This window comes from Sciurus vulgaris (genome assembly GCF_902686455.1).
Source record: "Sciurus vulgaris genome assembly, chromosome: 7".
NCBI lineage: Eukaryota > Metazoa > Chordata > Mammalia > Rodentia > Sciuridae > Sciurus > Sciurus vulgaris.
The window spans coordinates 77,738,477-77,758,413 of record NC_136467.1 but is presented as its reverse complement, the minus strand read 5'-3'; the positions used below and the strand labels follow the sequence as shown (position 1 = coordinate 77,758,413).

At 31.7% G+C, this 19,937-nt stretch overlaps 1 protein-coding gene across 7 annotated transcripts in view; it reads right to left on the bottom strand.

Annotated features, from left to right (window-relative positions):
* The window catches only part of SNX14 (sorting nexin 14), a 104,525-nt gene that overhangs the window by 14,155 nt on the left and 70,433 nt on the right, over positions 1-19,937 (bottom strand). For all 7 annotated transcript variants that reach the window (XM_079146950.1, XM_079146946.1, XM_079146948.1 and 4 more), the window contains 9 exons: positions 18,190-18,391; positions 15,204-15,287; positions 13,697-13,797; positions 11,881-11,992; positions 5,937-5,977; positions 5,680-5,799; positions 2,260-2,383; positions 1,818-1,982; positions 1,555-1,650 (listed from right to left, as the gene is read on the bottom strand). In XM_079146950.1, the coding sequence (XP_079003076.1) occupies positions 1,555-1,650; positions 1,818-1,982; positions 2,260-2,383; positions 5,680-5,799; positions 5,937-5,977; positions 11,881-11,992; positions 13,697-13,797; positions 15,204-15,287; positions 18,190-18,391 (1,045 nt within the window). The remainder of the gene's footprint in view (positions 1-1,554; positions 1,651-1,817; positions 1,983-2,259; positions 2,384-5,679; positions 5,800-5,936; positions 5,978-11,880; positions 11,993-13,696; positions 13,798-15,203; positions 15,288-18,189; positions 18,392-19,937) is intronic.

The window sequence follows — 19,937 nt, the reverse complement described above, 5'->3', positions numbered from 1 at the left end:
TGCTCCATTCCACTTGATTATCAAATTTGTGGGCAGAGCTATTCATAGTATTCCATTTATTATCCTTTCATGTCCAAGGGATCTGCAGTGATATCCTTTCTTTCATTTCTAATTGATATCTTCTTTTCTTAGCCTGGCTAGAAGGTTTATCAGTTCTATTGATCTTTTCAAAGAATCCGGTTTGGTTTCATTTATTTTCTCAACTGATTTCCTGTTTTCAATGCTATTGATTTGTGCTCTAATTTTTATTATTTCTTTTCTTCTTCTGCTTGTCTTAGATTTAAATTTGCTCTTCTAGTCTCCTAAGATACAAGCTTAGGTGATTAAATTTATCTTTCTTTTTTTTCTACTATATACATTTAATGCTATAAATATTTCTTTAGTACTTTTGCTGCATGTGACAAAATTTTGATAAACTGTTTTTCATTTGGTATAAAGTATTTATTAAATTTTCTTGAAATTTCTTCTTTGCCTCATGTGTTGCTTAATCACTAGGTACTTTGGGACTTCCCTGCTATCTTTTTGTTACTGATTTAAATTTAATTCCACGGTGGCCTACAGACAGAGATCGTACAATTTCCATGCTTTTATATTTGTTAAGGTATGTTTTATGCCCCAGAATGTGACCTGTCTTAGTGACTGTTCAATGCACACTTGAGAATAATATGTATTCTACTCTTCTTTTTTTTTCTTTTATTGGTAACAGGGACTAAACCCAGGGGTGCTTAACCACTGAGCCATATCCCCAATCCTTTTTTTTTTTGGAGACAGGATCTCACTAAGTTGCTTGGAGCCTCATACGTTGCTAAGGAGGGCTTTGAACTTGTGATTCTCCTGCCTCAGCCTCCCAAATCACTGGGATTACAGCATGTGCCCCATCCTGGCTCCTATTCCTAAATGAAGCAATCAAAAGATGTTATCCAATTGATGGATGGTGATGTTGAGTTCAACTAGGTCCTTACTGATTTTCTGCTGTATGCATCTGTCTACTTTTGATAGAGGGGTATTTAAATCACTAAATGCAGTAGTGTATTCATCTATATCTTCCTACAGTTCTATCAGTTTTTGTTTTACAATTTGATGCTCTGTTGTTGGGTGCACACATGTTATGTATGAAAACTAACCCCGTTTATCATTATGTAATATCTTTCTCATCCATGAGAAAGTACTCTGCATTGTGCCTGGAACATGGAAGATGCTCAATAAATTTGGAATGAATGAATGAATTCTGATCCTTCAGTCATATACACTACTATTGCTTTTCTCATGGTATAGTGTGCAGTAGGACTCCAATAGTTACACGATGCATCACTTTGATCAGTTCAATAAGTTACTGTTGAATCTGCCTGTATTGTAGGAGTCCAAAGAGCCTTGTCTTAAAGATCTTAGTAGTATCATCAGAAGAACAGATTGCATTTAATGAGTTAATTTTAATTGATCCTTCTATCTCTAACACAAAAACTCACAGTGAACGTTAGCTTCAATTAATTACCATACATTGTGACCTCAAAGGAGTGCTTATCTATATGAAATTAAGTTAGTTAAATATTATACCTGGAATGTAATTCATCATTTCTTCAAAAGTCTGTTTTGCTCCTTTTTGCTTATCTTGGAGAGAGCGAGGTTCAGTGTTTTCACAGAATATAGCATCTAAAAAGAGAGTAGAAAGAATTATTTCTGAAATTTTCACCTATTTATACACAAAGCATTTCCTCATAGAAATGCCAACAAACCAAAGAAAAACAGGACGTCTTACTCTTTTAGATCCAATTATCAAGTAAACAAAACATAAAATAAAGACATGATAAAATACAAACCTCTGAAAAGTGTTATGAGTGAAACCAAACGGTGTTCCTGAAATAGTTGTTCTAGTTTACACTGAAGATAGTAATCAGTATACATTTCCAGGGTGTTTTTAAAGAGGATTCGAGTTCCCATTAAGAGATGATGAAGCCAGTCAGGAACTTGGAAAACCACCCTTCCTGATAAAAAATAATTGAAATACCTTGCTGTTCAAGAGAAATGGAAATTCTGAACTTTTCAAATATGAAAAATACAAATAACAATGATCAATATTTTATTTGTAAACACTAGTAACTTTAATGTGTCCAAGATCAATTACACTGAATTTGTATAAAAGTATCTTCAATAAAAATATAAGTTAAAACAGGGCCAATATTCAAAAGTATTGATTTATATCACAGAAGAAACAAGACAGATGAATGAAAATGGTTTTAACATAAACCATGTAGATCTTACCTACATACATCAGGTAATCATAGACCCCTTCTACAGTCATCACTTCCATAAAATAATTCTGATTTTGCTTTCTTTCTGTATTCTCAGCACGGTTTGCATTATTCTTAAACAGATCATTGAAAAGCTAAAGAAAAAGTTGAAATAATAGAGATACAGTTTATTACATCTATTGATGATTATCACTAAGGTTAAAGTAACATAGAGCAAAGATATTTAAATCTTTTCCAAACAAAACAATAACAGGTTAATAATTGCTTCCAAAAATTCCACATTTATGCCCACAATTACAGTAAAAAACAAAAATTCCTCCCAAAATATTACATAAAAGCCTATTTCACTTTAGATAAAAAAGATTATTCATTAGCTATTTAAAAAACCCTCCTCTGTCTTTATATACCAAAAAGAGTCAAGTAACTTATAAAGGGAGGGGAAACATGTTGGGGAGTGATATTGGTCAAATTAAATCGTTATATTGTGTACTGTGTGCATGTATGAATATGTAACAACAAATCCTATCAACATGTACAGCTATAATGCACCAATAAAAATTATGGGGGAAAAAAAGATGTGTAAACATATTATTGACAGTTAATTTTAATACTAGCATGATTTAAAATTATAGATCACTTTTTTAGTAATGGGTAGAGTTGAAAATTTAGCTTTAAGCAAAGTTTATTTGGACAAAACTATCCACTGCCCAGAAATCCCTAATCAATATGAAAAAAACAACATATGAACAATTACTAATAGTAAAAATGATGAAATAAAACTAAATCTCAGTCCTACTTATCCCCAAAGTACACAAACAGTCCATTATCAATAATAATAAAAAATACCTGAGGTAACTAATTTTAACAAAAGTATTTAATCATTCATACATTCGTCCAATAAGCATTTATTAAGTTCTTTCTATATACCAGATAGCATGCAAAGGACTGGGAATACAAAAATAGAACCAAACTTAACATTTAATAGAAATAAATCAAGAAGTAGATGGGAGTATAAAACAGGGAGTATAAGAGAAATATACTATAGGAGACTGTACAGTATATTCAGTTTTCTCTGAAGAAGAATTTTCAAAAAGCTTCCTAGAAAAGTTTTATGACAACCAAAAAATATTTTTTTAAAGTTTTATGAGACCAGAGACCATATATTCTATTGGCTTGTGTGTCATATATTCTTAACCCAGAGGTTTAAGCTTAAAACATTTTTCCCCAATTCAAGAAATATGAAAAGGATTCTCCCTCCTGATAAAGTCCCCTTATTCTTCTATGTTTTTAATTGTTTCATTAGAAAGCAATATTCGTAAATATACATAAACACACACTCATACACACACACGTGCGTGCACACACACAAACACACACACACACTATAAAGTAATAGTATAATAGTATAGTAAGTCTGGAAAAGAAAGGAAGAAAACACTCCATATTTCCTTCTAGTCTACATGTATACAGCTGCAATCAATGGGGTTCAAAAAATGTATTTCCTACTTTTTTCATTTAGTACCATATCAAGTGTTCTTAGGGTGTTTTATTTCTTCCACAGTATTAATTAACCTGCTTCAAAATATTCCCTTAATTTCTCAAAATAATCATTTTTGCAATGTTAGAGTTTCGTGCTTTTTTCTGATTTTTAATTTTATAAACAATACTTTAACAAACATCTTCACACATTAAAGGTTCTTGTATTAAGATAATTTTCTTCTGAAACATCAGTAGCATCTGAGCCAGGAAGTTGAAGAGTATAAATACCACATGATGATTCATTACATAGCACTAAATTCCTTTCCCTAAACATTGGGCCCATTTATAAGCTACCAGCAAAGTAAATTTCAAGTTAGACAAATCTTTTAAAAACTGTTTTGCAGATATATTCTGTGTGCACTAAAATACACAGTCCAGTATAATTTCTCTTTCCTTGCTTTTCCTGAGTAGTCCTCTATAATCCTAGCCATTAGATCTTTAATATTCCACCACTAACGAAAGTACACCTAAAAAAGAATGATTTCATAAGACTGTTTTATCGTTTCAAGCAGTTTAGGGTTTCAGCATCAATATATATTCATAATAATTGTGAGACAGAAGATGAATACTACTAAGATGAACTGCACTTGTGTCTGTCTCTTGGAGACAGAGCTATTATTACAAAGAAGTCTGAGACTTACTCTGAGAGCCCCTTACAATGCTTAAGAAAAGGGGAGGAAAATATTAAGGCTCCTAACTAAATTTCTCTTGAACATCTTCATTAGAAAAGTAATACTATAATAAGTCTGAAAACTTACTCTATAATAATGTTTAGTAGAGTTTTTATGTTCCAGAAAGATAAACATAAAGGAACAATTAAAGAAAGCAAAATGTACATCAATATAGACAAAGCAAAATCCACAAACTTAACATGGGCCAAGTCTTTAGCAACTACATTCTGCAGAATATTAGGGACGATTAACTTCTCTGGTCTTCCCTACCTCATGGTCCTGTGCCTATGTATGCACTTATTACTCAAGAACCTTTAGAACTAAGCAGGATTTCATAATGTTGGAGATCAGAACCAATTCCTGTTTTGTCTGAAATTTTCTGCAGAAAAGGGTATACCAGCATTTAAAAAGACAGAAGACAAATGAAGTGGTGTACACCTGTTATCCCAAATACTCAGGAGGTTGAGACAGGAGGATCTCAAGTTTGAAGCCAGCCTTAGTGACAGCCCCTCTCAAAATATAAAAAAATTGGCTGGGGATACAGCTCAGTGGTAGAGCACTCCTGTGTTCAATTCCCAGTAGCAAGACAGGAGAGGAGAGGAGAGGAGAGGAGAGGAGAAGGGAGGAGGAGGGGGAGGGGGAGGGGAGGGGGAGGGGAGGGGGAGGGAAGGGAAAAGGAAAGGAAAGGAAAGGGAAGGGAAGAGAAGGGAAGGAAAGGAAAAAAAGAAAAAGAAAAAAAGAAGGAAGGAAAAAAGGAAGGAAGGAAGAATAGCAGATTTGGGGGAAACTTTTTTAATTACAAAAATAAAAAGCATAATTTAAAAAAAATTTTTTTAAGTTTGGATAGTTTTAAACAGCATATCAGACATCACTGAATGTATGCAGCTGGAAACAGATCAGAAAAAAAAACAGAGATAAACCAGAAAGTTATGGAAACAGAGGCGATAGAAAATATGAGAGAAAAGGGTTAAAACACATGAAAAATAGAATGAGAATTAAATCAGTGTTCCAAAAGGAAATAAGAGAGGGACTCTTATAGAAAAGACAATATCTATGGAGAAAATAGCTGAGAATTTTTCAAAATTGGTAAGAGAACTAAGACTGGTAAAGGAACAACCCCATGACCATCCTTCAGTAGCCACACTCCTGTACAGTCCCTCCCACATCAATTATGGACTTGGACATATGACTAAACAGCTCTTTAACATAACACACAGTACCTTCTTGTTGTTTTCTGAAGTAGGGCTGAGAATTGTCAGTTCAGGTCTACTTGGTTTAGGTTTTGGAGATTCACAAGAATTAATGAAATTCAAGATGAAAGGTTCCAAATGCTGACCTTTCTGTGGTGACAGATCATTTTCAGAAAATTGAAAATCAAGATTATGACTTTTAGTATCAAATAACCCATTAAAATTCATCAATATTTACATGTGTTTATGTATGTTGTGTTATGAATACATAGAAATCAGTTATTCACCTCTTTCATCAGTTTTCCAGGAACAGATTTTATAATTTTCCCTGTAATTAAAAGTAAAGCATTAATTTTATGAAGGCATAATATAGTTTACAAGTACTTAAATGAATATTTCATTAGGTAATTTCAAATAGCAAATAGCCAAGAAAAAAGTAAAACTGTAAAGAATATTTATAAGTGACCACTTCAAATTCAACAGAAATTTACAATAAATATGGTATTCTGAACCATGTGCAGACACACTTCGAATTTACTTAAAAATAATCTAAGTGAGGTGGGAAGTGACAGAAGGGATAGAACAATCCCAGTGTTGACAACTGCTGAAGTAGATCACTATACAATTACATTTTGTGTGCATTTGAAAATTTCCATAAAAAAGGTTTTGAAAGATTTTAAATGATGAATCTATAATGATCTATAAAGATAGCTAGTCAAAAGTTGAAAGTTTTAAGAATCGCTACATTTAAACTATTTGAATAGTTCATAATCTGAATTTTCAGATTAAGAAATACAGATTAAGAAAATTTTCAGATTAAGAATTTCTATTCTATGTTTGCCAGATTACTTCTTGATTTTTTAAAACTTTTTTTAGTTGTAGATGGACACAATATCTTTATTTATTTTTATGTGGTGCTGAGGATCAAACCCAGTGCCTCACATGTGTGACACAAGCACTCTACCATTGAGTTACAGCCCCAGCCCCTACTTCTTGATTTTAATTTCAATTCTCTTACGGAATATAAAACATCTCAAGATTTTCTCAAGCAGTTAAGAATGATATAAGATTGATCAAAATTGACAAATACAATTTAAATTCCTTCAGTTCAATTTAGAAAAAAGTAGACATGGCAACAGCAGGTATTTACAATAAAAAACAAATGTAGGGATTTTTTTTATGACATACAAATACTAATCCTCCCATCTGGCTATTTCTGCTTCTCATACGCCTTAAAAAAAAAAAAAAAAAAAAAAAAAACCCTCAGAATGTTTCCAAATTCCTTAAATTACAGATTTCATTCTACAAGTTTCTTTCTTGTATATGTTATTGCTAAGTTGAATTATTTACTCAATATGATATCAAGCAAAATTTAAATCTTTTATACTTGCCTGTCTCCTAGCCTTTTCTGTCCTATGAAACTTCTTCAACTGGATTTTATAAACTCAGTAAGTCCAAAACAGCATTTGATTTATCCCCTATGCTAATAAATACCAGCATTCACCCAAGTTGTTCAAATAGAAACTTGGATGATTTTTGTTCATTTTTTTCACCTTTAGTCAAACCTAATCAGTAATCAAATCTACTCAATTCTATTTTCTAAACATCATATATAGGGCTGGGGATACGGCTCAGTTGGTAGAGTGCTTGCCTTGCAAGCACAAGGCCCTGGGTTCCAATCCCCAGCACCACAAAAAAAAAAAAAAAAAAAAAAAAAAAAAAAAAAAAAAAATATATATATATATATATATATATATATATAAAACTATTATAACATAAAGTCTACACAAGTTCCCCTGATAGGACCACACATAGCAAATACTTTTGGATGTGTTAATTTTAGAGGGATCAGATAGAAGCCAAGTGCTGACTTGTAGTATTTAATTCATCATTTAGCTCCACGTACATAGTTAAGATTTCATTACGTAAAATATAATAAGAAATATTGCTTTTATCTCATTATTTTAACAATTTTATTCAAACTTTCCAGCTTATAATAGTTTGGTCTATTCTGAACTTTATATAAAAGCAATCGTGCTATATTTATTCTTTTGTGCTCTGCTTTTTTTCAACGTAAGTTTTTAATTTTTCCACTTTGCTCCAAGTAGCTTCAAGCTATAGGTATTTAATGTTATAAATCTACCACAGTTCATCTATTCATTCTACTGCTGATGAACATTCGTGCTGTTTCTAGTTTGGGTTACTACAAACAATACTGCTATGAACATTTTTAAACATGGATACAAGAGTCTTGAGTAAATATCTCAGACAGAAATTACTGGACCATTCAGTTTTTATAACAAACTATTTTTTCAAGCTTTCCAATTTATATTACTACTAAGAAGTCCTATTGCTCCATATCTACAGCCATATCTGCACCAACACTTGGAACTTGGTATTATTAGACACTTTTAAAGTTAGAGCAATATCTTGTTACCTCAAAAGGGTTTTAATTTGCACTTCCCTGGTTATTAATGAAGTAACATACCTTTCCATATACATTTAATGACTATGTGGAGTTCACCTTTGGTGAAGTGCCCTTTCTTCCATCCATTTTTCTACTTCTTCTTAATGTATTGTGTAAACTCTTTACATATACTAGACCCAAGTTCTTTGTTGGTTTTAGGTGGTGAGATATATTTTCCCATTCTGTAACTGTCCTTTCATTCTCCTTATCTTTTTTTATGAACAAACGTTCTTATTTTTAATAGAGTTAATATTATTGGTATTTTCTTTTCTTGGTTAGTGCCTTAAGAAACTTGTTTTGTGGCTGGGCATGGTGGTGCACACCTGTAATCCTCCCAACTTGTGAGGCTGAGGCAGGATAATTGCAAGTTTGTTGCCAGCCACATGAACTTAGGGAGATTCTAAGCAACCCTGTCTCAAAATAAAAAGCGTTGGGATATGACTCAAAGGATATGATATCAGAGGCTGGATACTGAACCCCTGGGTTCAATCCCTGGTACCTAAATAAATAAATACATCTGGTTTGTGAATATCCTTGTTTTTGCTTTATTTTGTTTTGTAAACTATATGTTCATGCTGTCATCTCCATGCAAAACTGATATTTAGATTACAGATACTAATGATAATGACCTCCTTAAAAGTATTTTTATTAAAAATTACTAAAACAAACTATTTTTGCATTTTGGGTAAATAAGAAACAGCACTAAAAAATCTTTCCTTACTTTAAGGTCATGGAGATATTTATTTTTCGTTACAACCTTTTAAAATCTATAGGCTTCCATATAGGACTTTATCTAAATTTGTTTTTTTGCTTTTGTTTGATTTTGGTGGGTTTTTTTTTTTCATTTATTTGTTTTGTTTTCTGTTTTTTGGCCAGAGTTCAAATGTATAGTCAGTGTCCCAGAAGCATTTCTTAAAAAAATCAATTCCTTCCTATTCTGAAAAACCATTATCACAAAAATCAGAAGTTCACAGACATATAGATCTGTTATGGGGCTCTCTGTTCTGTTCCATGGGTCTACTGATTTATATGGTATTGAAAGTCAAGATATATGACAGTTCTCCAACCATGTTCTTCTAAAGTATGATAGAATTTGTCCTATGCTTATTCACGGAAATTATAGTGAGTTTGTCAAGGTATACACACACACAGAGACACACACACACACCCCATGTCTGATTTTAATTGAGAATAAATGGTCTTACACATATATATTAGATTTACTCCCAGGTGATAATTTCTAAGAACCTTGACTTTACTCCTCTAAATTGCTGCCAGAATGATAATTCTGAAACCTAAACCTGATTTGGTAACTCCACTGTTTAAAGCCTACCAATGTCTCTTCTTCCCTACTTACAGGATTCAAGTTCAAATTCCTTACCATTACAAAACTGGCCAACATCTAGCCTCACTCTGTGTACCCTACTTTCTAGAACCTCCATAATTTCCAGTTGACTCCTTCTTCCGTGCCTCTGTGTATGCCAGTGCCTCCAACAATGTCCTCTTGGTGATTTCTACTAATCTTTCACGATTTAGACAAAAAATACTACCCAAGAAAGACTTTCCTGATTCTGTAAGGCAGAGCCAGCTGTTCCATTCTTTCAGATGGATCAACAAAGATGGGCAAAATGTAAACATAGATATAGTGGGAAAGTATTAAAGGTGGAAGAAAATAGTATAAACAGACACTGGAGTAAAAGAATGTTAGCATTGCAATTTCGCTAAAATGTGAAAAGAAATATTAAGAAACAAAACTAGTAAGATATATTAGTATCAAATCATATAGTGATTTTCAGAAGATTAAACATTAAGGAATTAAGATTACCTATAGTAATCAAAGAGCGATCAAAGGTTTTTAGATATAATCAAAGCTATAGTTAGGAAGATTAATTTGGTTGTCATGTATTAGATCTTTGCAGAAAGAGGACAAGAATCCAGAAGACTGGTCAGGAAACATATAGTTCAAATAAAAGACAATGAAAACCTGATTTAAGTAAATGGAATAAAGAATGAGGATAAAGACATGAGCTTCATAAGAGCTCAAGAGGTAAAACTGATAGACTCTGGGAACTAAGTAGGTATATAATAGTAACTACACAAGAGAGACAATTCATGGTAACAATATGTTTCAAGCACACCTATGACAGCAGTGCTATTAACAGTATTAGATTTTGAATCTGAGAAGGGAATAGGAGATCAGGAGGTGATGTCTGAGTAGCTATTAGAAAAGTGTAACTAATGGTCAGACTCCATTTGGAATTTTTTTTTTCAGTTCTAGGGATCAAATCCAGTGCATCATGCATGCTAGGCCAATATTCTACCACTGAGCTACATTCCCAGCTAAAATGTGTTTTATATTTGTATTTTTTGAGTATACATTTATAGCATATATAACATATTAATAGTTAGAAAAAGATAACCCATCTGGATTTCTGTTGACCTTTTGCTATTTAGACAAATACAAAAATTCATCCAAAAATGATAATTGGAATTGGAAACTCAAATATTAAACATACGAAAAATTTTTTTCTGAAATATTATCTTCAGAAAACATTAATTTCAATCTTTAATAGTCATAATATCCCTTTAGCAGACTAGACTTTGATTATGAATTTTAGATCTGCCATAATAAAAAAATAATTATTTTTAAAATAGAGCAAATATAAGTTTCTGACACATCTTCAATTTCCTTTAAAATAGTGCTATTGGGAATAAAGCAATCTATACACTGCAAAATGATTTTGTTAATAAAAAAGTTTCTTGGAAACTAAGGATCAAAATTTTATTCATCATTTAAACTGTCTTCCTAAGTTATTAATGAAAAATCAAAACAAATTAAAAACTTGAAATCTAAAACTCAAAACAGAAATGTTTCCACATAGACTATCTCTTACGTACCTTTCATGTCAGAGTTATCTAGTCAATGATTAATTAAACTTTAAATAAAATTAATGTACAGAAATGCCATGTAATAAGATTTGCTCAGAATTAAGAATAATTCAATTTAACTTCATTATACAGCACTTATTACTACTACAAGGAACCCATAGAAAATTAGGCTTTAAGGAATATTAATAATGCTTTAAACATTAAAATAAAATATATGAAATAATAATAAAATAAGGAAAGATATGGTAACACTCAAAAGATAAAGGAACAAGTTGCCAAGTCTTAAACTATGTAAAATGTCAAGAGATTGTCTTTTTAAAGATATTTTATGAAAAGTTTCAAATACCACAGTCATTCATATAATACATGCTAAAGACACATTCATGTATGTTGAAAATAGCATCTCAACTTTTAACAAAGTCATGTGTCACCTAACAAAAGGGGTACATTCTGAGAAATGTATTGTTAGATGATTTTTTGTTGAACATCACAGAGTGGACTTACACAAACTAAGCTATAAAGTCACCAGGCAATATAAGCTTATAGGATCACCATCATATATGCAGCCTATCACTAACTAAAACATTATTATATAGCATATGACTTCATTTAAACTTAGAAGACAAAGGCAAAAATACATTGGCTAATAAAAATCTGGGGGGATGGAACATATTGCTAGAAGGGACTGTTTCAATAACCAGAACTCACAAAATGGACAGATTAAAGTCCTGATCAGAAACTTATCTCTAACTACAAAAATAAAGACCATGGAATTCACAGAATCATACTATATAAACTATTTGCAAAATTAATCTAAAAATGCCCATTCTTTTCTTTGCAGTTTATCTTATATATGTTTCTTTCAACTGACTTACCAAGATTTACATCTGGTAGTATCTTATCAAGAAACTGTGTTTCCCCACCATTAGGGGAGAGAAAGTCTGCCAGAAGTTGACTATTGCTCAGTTCCGGATGCTGCAGAAGTTTCTTAAATGAGCAAAATAAAGAAAAAAGAAGGGAAAAAAAAAAAAAAAGGAAAAGAACAGATGAGAAATCTAGAAGGGTACCAAAAGTGTACTGAAATGGTTTAAAAAAAAAAAATTTAAACCACTAAAAGCAATTTTATATTCAGAATAGTAACAAAATAACTGCACTTATAGAGGGAATAGTACAGCAGAGTAGATAAGATATCAGCCCCTATGGTCAGACACGTAACAGACTCTTTTATTTGTTATCTAGATGACCCTAGAAAAGTTCCTATATTGCCCAAGAATCTACTTCCTTATCTGTAAAATGGGAATAACAAGAAAACCTACTTTATATTCTTGTTACATAAAGTATTTAGCCCAGGATCTAATATACAAGAAGATTAAATATTAATTAATATTATTTCTCAGTTTCTCAACTATACAATGAGTGCTATAATTTCATACAACTTCCTTAATAATTAAAAAAAGTCAGCATAAAGGATTTTGCAGAAAACCAACTGTGGAAAAGTGAAAACACTTGGAAAAATCTGTTGTCTGTTCTTGCAACATTATTTTCTGTCAAGATAAACTGACTTTCAAAGGCCAAAATTAACCCAGTCTTACCTAATATTCAGTTTTACAACTACAAAACAGCTACAAAACTTTATGAGCAGAAATCTACATAAACAAAATACCAATAGAGCAAACTCTTAACTCCAGACCTTATTACCAGAAAATATGTCTTGTAGAATGAGGTACTTAGAAGGTTCAAATAATGGAAAAACACATCCTGCTGTATCCAAAGATCCTTCCAATAGTTAACAGCTATTTCATATTTCACTATTCACATAACCAAAAAATTATACAGAAAATCCTTTGAGTTGAAAGGATTTTCAGTTTAGATACAGGATATACAATGAAGAAAACTCTTTATACTGTTTGAAAACTTTTAACTTAAAAATATTTTCTTTTGGTTAGGAGGCAAGCAAATTTAACTAATCTAGGACTTAATAAAAATGATAAAATGCCATGCCCAAATAACAGAGACCTTTATTAAACCAATAAAAATAGCTTCCCCTTGGCTTTATGGTCTTGATAAAGAAATATGACAATTAAATTTGGAGGACCAGACATCTCAAATCAGAAACTTTTAAGTTAGCCATACTATCCACTAAAATAATATCCCACATACGCTGCCACAAAATGTACACACACAAGAAAAAAGGGATTCAATTCCAAGTAGTGAATGGCAGAGAGCTGACCAGAACATTGAATAAACATGTATAAGCTATAAAAACAAAGAGACTAAGGAATAAAAGGGCAAGGAAGATTCCAAAATTCAGAAAGCACTACACACAAAATCAAACAAAACAGAAGAAACAATAACAAAAACTACTCAGTATTCTTAGAACGCACTTACTCTTTTAAAACAAAACTTTTTCTATTTTTTAACTTTTCACAAAGTTTTAATTAGTTTAAAACTAAAGACTTCTTTCTCTTGAGGAAAATATCTGGTATTCAATTGGTCATCCATTTAAAAATCAATTTTTTAAAAAAGTATATACTCTTGACAAAAATTCATTTTAAAATCCACACAGAAAAAAATTTTAAATGAAAGAATTTTTAAAACTTAGGTATTTGTTGAGCAAAGCACATATGTACAAGAAAAAAAGAGATAATTATAGAATGTTATAATTAGCAACGTTTTAAGTTGGTGCTATACCTGGAGATATTCCTGAAACTCTTCTCTCTTTGACTTTAAGAATTCATAATTTTTGGGGCCAATGATCCTCTTGGAAGGAAGCTGGGCATCAGGAAATGTGCCTGAAATTTGTACATATTAAAGTTCTTATTCTGTTCTACTACTATTGAAAAAAAATAATTAAAATTCTACTATGGCAAATTCAGAATCACAACCTTGCCTTGCCTTTTTTAAATAATCTTCACACAGTCAGAAATTTCAAGTCAAGTTCAGACCAAAGAACTTGAGTCTATGGATATTTGAATATCACTTTCTAATAACCACCACTCTTCACTGACAATGAATTTTTAGCCTATACTGGTAAGAGTAACCATGAGATTATTTTGAAATTTGTAGAATTCTAATACACAAAATCTCACAAAGAAATATCTACTCTCTCATGGGAAAAAAACAGAAAGGTAGCATTTTGTCAATGTTACATAAGCTTAAAAACAAAATCTAAAAGCCACAGATGTGCTTTCTTAAGTAGAGCCCATTTCAGACATGTAACTAACAAAAAGTAACAATTGTGATGGGAAACCAGCCAGTTTTGGATGATCCAGGTGTTTAAAGTATGGAGATAAATTACCTTCTCTCAGACTTAAGCAAAAAAGAAAAGCTCTCAGAGAAAGAACAAGACAAGGATGACAGAAAACAGAAAGCCATTTGAAGACAAGTATAAACTCAAAATCTGGGCAAAAACTATGGGGTGGGACTTTGTATTCTTTATCTTCCTATGATAATCGTCTAACCATGGGCTTTGATCCTCTAGGAGGATCTAAAAAAGGTTCCTTGCCCTTCTCAATTCAGAAAAAATCTGAATTAGGATCAAGGCACACTTCACAAAGCTTTTCTAAAATTAAAAAAAAAAAAAAAAAAAGTTTTAGAACACACACAAACTCACCAAGCCATGTATATAATGGCTGGAAATATTCTTAAATTTATCTTAATATTAACTGAAGTAAACAGATAAGAGGAAAGCTAAAAAGGAAGAATGCTCGCCTTTTCCAACTGATTTGTCCTCAAAAGGAAAAATACCAACCATAAACTTTGTTTCTTCACCTAAATTTAAGAGATAAGTCAGAACATTTTCCAGAATTCATAGCAAACATGTTTACCAAGGAAGATGGTGGTAAAAAAGAAAGTGACTCTGAAATGTCTGGTTTAAATTCTCTGTTTTTCAAGAGAAACAAACAAACAAAAACAAAACAAAACAAAAATTGGATAGAGGAATTTTCTAAAGTATGAAGAACAATAATCTTTTAAAATTTAATTTTGTTAATAAAAATGCATTCAAAATACATTACAAAAAATGATAAATAAAAATAAGATAAAAACAGTACATTCCTATTGCCAATAAAAATGTACCTAATTGTTATGTTTCTTTGGTACCACTGCTTAAAATAAAATTTAAAAAATTAATCTGTTACAACAGCTTTTAAGAAAGCTAATGTTTTAAGGTTTTTATATTAAAAAAAGGACAACAAACCATGAAATTCTGTTAGCTTTGATTCGAGTACATAGAATTCAAGGTATCTTCTATAGACAGACCAATGTTCAGGCTCATGCCCAACTGTAAAGTGAATACACACCAAATTAAAAATAATTTTACAACTTACTACTAAAAGGATTCAGAATTTAAAACATTAATAACCTAAGATGGGACATTATTTTGGTCTTAATAATTTATTATTTTTTGCACTGCATTAACATATTTTATTCCGTATTTTAATTTTAAAATTACCTAAAAAGATACTGATAAATTTTATCTATTTATGCAGTTATCTCAAACAAATACACTTTCTCTACAACAGAATCACACAGCTGGTAGAAACTTTGAAAAATCATGTAATTACTATTTTTAAAATGTCATAAAAACTACGTATTTCATTTTGTATCAATTTTGGGCCTCTTAAAATTATCAAAATTTACCAAATTGTCCTGATCTAATAATGTAGTATAGAACAGCACTACCCAACAGGACACTTTGCAATTATTTAGATGTTTTATATATCTGCACTAAATAGCTGCTACCCTTGCCACCGAGCACCAGTTCAAACAGCTAGTGTAATTAAGGAACCAAAATTTTAATATAATTTAATTTTAATTGTCACATGTGGCCTGGGGCAACCAAACTGGCACAAAGTAATGGTTTAAATAATAAGCCAAGCTGGGCATGGTGAACACACCTGTAATCCCAGCAGCTTGGGAGACGGAGGCACAAGGATCACAAGTTTGAAGCCAACCTCAGCAATGTAGCAAGACACTAAGCAGCTTGGAGAGCTCCTATCTCAAAATTGAAAAAAAAAAGGGGGGGAGGGAGAGGCTGGGGATGTGGCTCAGTGGTTAAGTACCCCTTGATTCAATCCCTGGTACAACAACAACAACAACAAAAAAAAGCCAGGTCAGACTACCTATTCTTATCCGGTTCCCCCATTTACTATGTGGCCTTTAACAAATAACTTAATCTCACTGTACCTTAGTTTGCTTAGATGTAGAATAACTGTGTGTATCACATAAAAAACAACCTACATAAAGCACTTTTGTATATACATAGCACAGAATCAAAACCCCCAAAATGTTAACTGCTATGGTTAGCATCTTATGTCATTCTAGCATACATTTGATAATATAATGGATCAGATCAGCCAAAGCCAGAGCAACTCAAAAACAGTATTTCCATTCAAAAACAAAACAAAAAATCTGATTTAGTCACAACCTATAAAGCAAATCCTAGTTTTCTTCTTTAAAAGGTGGTCTTAAAAGATCTATGTATATCTAGTTTGGGTATTTAAAATTCTAAAAATGCTATTTTACTACACATAAAATCAATGTAGTAAACAACATCCTTTTTTCCTCCCTTATAAGCCATGGTTTCCTAAAAGCAGATTATATTAATAGAATTCTACAGTGCAGACAAAAATTATTTAGAAAATAAGATTATAATTCATTTAATTGAATTTCATGTTTAAATTTTTAAGCTAAACCTTTTAAAACAAAGCACCAATAAATGTTTTCTCATCCATGTAGAAGTTAGAGCAAAATAAAAAGGTGGTGGATATTGTAAGTATATAGGGAAAATCAGTAGGGTAGAAGAAGGAAATCGAGAAAGAAGGAGCAAGGACAAGAAAGGGAAGAAAATAAGAAATCAATTAAACAAAATCACATTCTACATGTATATAAATGTGCCACAGGAAATTTACCATTTTGTATATGTAGAAAGTACCAATCAAATATAAATGAATAAACGCACAAAAGGAAGATCAATATAGTAAGGAGAATAGAGGGAGGGTGAAGGGAAGGAAAAGGGGGAAAGAATGAAGATTAAAATAAAAAATTTCATGCATGCATGATTTTGTCAAAATGAACCCAACTACTATGTATAACTATAATGCTCTATTAAAAAATAATAAAATAAAGCATCAAAATTAAAGATGGTTGTCCAACAGGCAAAAACAAAAGTATATTCCAAACAATATTAAGTTTAAAATTGAAATAAGACTGGGATAGATAATGGTTTGGCTACATACTATTAATATGTTGAGAGAGCAGCAACTAGCAAGACTACAGGGCAACTGCAACACAATCGTAAGAGCACTGCCTCAGACCTGGACAGTACATAAGTACAATAGGAGAAACCATAGTTAACTGCTCTGGGCAATCTTCTTCCCCATTCCTAAGCTTTATGTTCTTGAAGTAGGACTAGCTTCTGAGAAATATCAGAAAACCTAATTCTTTTTTGAAAAATCAAAGAAATAATTAGTTCTAACCTTTACACTACCACTTAGTTACTACTCTAAGAACTGTTTCCTAACATTGTCACTTTTTCAGCCTTCTTTCCTCACAGATAGTTTCTTCTTCCTGAGGTTAACTTTATTTTTCTGTTTATCATTCCCAACACATGTAAGACTTTGTGCTTTTTCTTACACTGACTACCCTGACTCTTGGACAAAGCCCAGAGTGCTGTTTATTCTGCCAAGGGTGCTGTTTAATCCCTGTTTCCATTACAGTCCATACCTGAAACAACCAAAACAGATAGCAAAACATGAGGACAATTTGTAAAGTTGTTTTGATTGTACTTTTATTGATTCTAATTAGCCCACAACAATGGGGGAAGGGAAATGTTCTTTTAATTAAACTGATATAATACCTAATCCAGTTCTGAATGCATTAATAACAATTAAATACATATAATAATTAACAATGGCAACAAAACCATTAAAGGAACATCATATAAAATGCCCTGATGGATTGTGAGATATCTCTTAAGCATCTACTCAACAAAGTTAGATAAATTAATTTACTAATCTAAAAACCTAAGAAATACTAAGCTTTTGTTCAAGTTTCTGTTCTGGACAGTTATCTTTTAGATATGTGATTATATTCAATTATTATATATTTTGAAATATTTCTCATACCTGATAAAGACAGATTCATGGATATCTTTTAAGAAATGTATTCATAAACCTTCCTACCTGCTCTTCTATCATTTCTTTCAACATCAATACAAAACACAGGAATTCTCTCCTTTTTCTCTTTCCTTTCAGAGGAGGGATCCTCAAAAAAGTCTACATATGGAATGCTAATTTTCCAAGCAGCAAGATTTCGGGGAGTATTAGGTGTGCTCACAGCTTCTACTGGAGAATCATCTTCCATTACAACAATACCCTCTTCAATCTGGAAAAAAATTCCCATGATGAATTTAATATTTCCACTACCTTTAGAACTATACAGTATATGAAATATAACTGTAAAGTAACAAGCCTGTAGCAATTTGATAAGTTTTAAGACTTGGAAAATTAGGTGATAAAGAATTTTCTACTGAAAAAGTAAAAATAAAAGTTAAAACTAACAAGTTATGAGCATCAACTCCATGTCTGGTTACAATGCCTGTGTACCAAATACAATAGAAAACAGAGAATAAACATTTCAGAGACTATGAAAAAAGATGCTAAAAATACATGAATATTAAAAGTGCTCAATCTGGTAATAAGATATAAAAATTTAATGTACTGATGTTCACTTAGAAAGGTAAAATTCTATAAATGGCAATAGTTACTGATGGAGACTGCACAGATAAACTGGATATGAAATGCTTCTGGTTATGAGCATAACAACATCACCCTCCTGGAAAGCATTTTAGCAATGTCTCCATAAAAAAGCTATAAAACAGTTCTGAACAGTAATCCTATTTCTGGGTATTCTACTGAAAATATTTACTTCAAATAATTTTTTAAAAAACAGTGAAAAGGGGGCTGGGGATATAGCTCAGTTCATAGAGTGCCTGCCTTGCAAGCTTTGCAAAAAAAAAAACCAAACAAACAAACAGTGAAAAGGGCACAAGCAAAAATATATTCTCTGCATCATTAAATAACACAAAAATTAGATAAAGGCACACACCTCTATAAAACTGTTTTTCATATCCTCACTTCTAAAAGTTTTATAGTATAAATTTTAAAATAATATTTTTAAATATCTAAAATTAAAAGAGTAATTATTTTTTAAAAAGAAAACCATATGTTCTAGAAATGCACATAAAGAAAGAAGGAAAAGAAACCTTGTCTAATTCTTTAACTTGGAAGAAACACTTTGAGTCTGACAAATGATAAATCTGTTTACCTAGACATATTTTACTCATGTTAAAGTGGGCAAATATTATAGATAAAACACATTCATCTTAAACATACTCCTTTTTTTTATCGTAAACAAATGGGATACATGTTGTTTCTCTGTTTGTACATGGAGTAAAGGCATACCATTTGTGTAATCATAAATTTACATAGAGTAATGTTGTTTGATTCATTCTGTTATTTTTTTCCCTTCCCCCCCACCCCACACATACTCCTTTTAAGGCAATGAATTAAAGGTTGCAGTACTTAAGAGAATTCTGAATAACCTAGTCAGAGAAAACTAGTAGTAAGGAGAAATTTATTTCTAGAATTTCTAGCACACCTTCACTTTCCATTCTTTCTTTCCATATCTGGCACTCTATTCTCGTCTAAGAAAATTATTTCCTCCCCCACAAAGCCCCTTCCCTTTCCTATTCTTGTCCTAAACTGGCATTCCAAAATTCCTGGTAAGACTATTACTGATCTTTGGAAGGCTTCTTTTTTGTGGGGTGGGAGTGGTTCCTGGAGTTTGAACCCAGGGACACTTTACCACTGGGCCACATCCCCAGCCCTTTTTACTTTTTGACACAGGAACTTGCTAAATTGCTTAGGAC